General features: G+C 41.5%; 1 protein-coding gene across 1 annotated transcript; it reads right to left on the bottom strand.

Annotated features, from left to right (window-relative positions):
* Window positions 1–245: 245 nt before the first annotated feature.
* Window positions 246–1145, bottom strand: ZFP42 (ZFP42 zinc finger protein). The gene has a single exon (XM_049772697.1). It carries the CDS (start codon window positions 1143–1145, stop codon window positions 246–248), a length of 900 nt encoding a protein of 299 aa, XP_049628654.1.
* Between the last annotated feature and the right edge of the window lie 237 nt (window positions 1146–1382).

Consider the following 1382-nt stretch of genomic DNA (forward strand, 5'->3'; position numbering starts at 1 on the left):
TCATATTGGTTGTGGTTTTGAAGATTGTCATAGAATTTCCCATTGGGAAAAATCACCTTCTCTGTACAAAATATTCTTTAAAATGGTATCAAGCGGTAGGAGCACATTCATATTTAAAATATGATTTCTAGGGTTGCAATATTGATAGAAATAATTTTTCCTAGAAAATGTAATTATTGATGTGTTGGTGCTGATCACACTTATTCATGATTATCCTGTTTGAGAATTACTTTCTATCTTCTCTCTCATTGATCCTTCTTGGTCTTTGCATGACTTAAGACATGAACTTTCAAGTTACCTGACTGTACAAATCTCTTGTTACAGCCTTCCACGGTACACGCAAAACGTTTCTCTTGCGTGTGGATGCGCACATGTGTACGCAAATTGAAATCCAGGGAAAAGCGTTTCCCACATCCTTTGTAAGTGCACTGATAGGGCTTCTCTCCGGTGTGAACCAGGAAATGTCGTGCTAGCTTGGCCTTCTCCAGGAATGCTTTCCCACATTCAGCACACACATGATCTCGGGGCCCATGAGTGCGAAGATGCCTTTTCAGAGATGCTTTATTTTTGAACTTTTTAGCACATCCCTGCTGAGGACAAATATTTTCTGTGTTTTTTCTGGTCACTGGTTTAGTAAATTCTGAGAGCTCTTTGGTATCTGGTAGATTAGTGCTTGGTTTTTCTCCAGAAAGCAGCTTTATGCGTGTAGTGTCTTCAGCAGGCTCATGAAGTGAATTTTCTCCAGTAGTCAGCTGAGAAAGTTCTTGTCTTGCCTCTTCTATATTATATCCCAAAGATTGTTCAAGAAAAGAGCTTGCTGCAAGAACCTGTCGGGAAAGCTCTTGCTCAGGCCCTGTTTTTAGGCAGTCCAAGGACTGAAAAAGTATGTCCTCATCCAGAATGGGTTCAGAAAACTCACCTCTGATTATGCATTCTATGTAACAATCAGCAAAGGGATCTTCTTCCACCTCTCCAACCTGAAAGTTGGTCTCAAACTCTATGTCTTTATCCTCGAAGTCCCATGTCATTGTAAATGGTTCCAATTCTGCCTGCTGGGCTGGCTTTGATTCGGTCCCGCGGGAAGCTCTTCTTCCCTGGCCTTTCCAATCACATGCCCATGGTTTGCCGTTCAGTTGCTGGTCCATGCTGCTTTAACTGCTTCCTTCTTGAAGCTTCAGACCAAGATCTATCAATGCCTTCCAGGTAGTAGAGATGCGGGTCAGTTCACTTCAGCAGCACCTGTTTTAACATAGTAACCATTAATTCAAATATGCTGCAACATTAAGCCTGATGACCCCAGAAACGTACCTATACCCGAATGAACATCTACAACACGCAGCATAACTTATACAAGACCTGGATCATAATAAAATCTTTTTGTT

The sequence above is a fragment of the Suncus etruscus genome, chromosome 4, assembly GCF_024139225.1.
Source record: "Suncus etruscus isolate mSunEtr1 chromosome 4, mSunEtr1.pri.cur, whole genome shotgun sequence".
Lineage (NCBI taxonomy): Eukaryota > Metazoa > Chordata > Mammalia > Eulipotyphla > Soricidae > Suncus > Suncus etruscus.

Bases quoted from the DNA above. Each gene is read 5' to 3' on its own strand.
- ZFP42 (XM_049772697.1), bottom strand. From the start codon at position 1,145: ATGGACCAGCAACTGAACGGCAAACCATGGGCATGTGATTGGAAAGGC.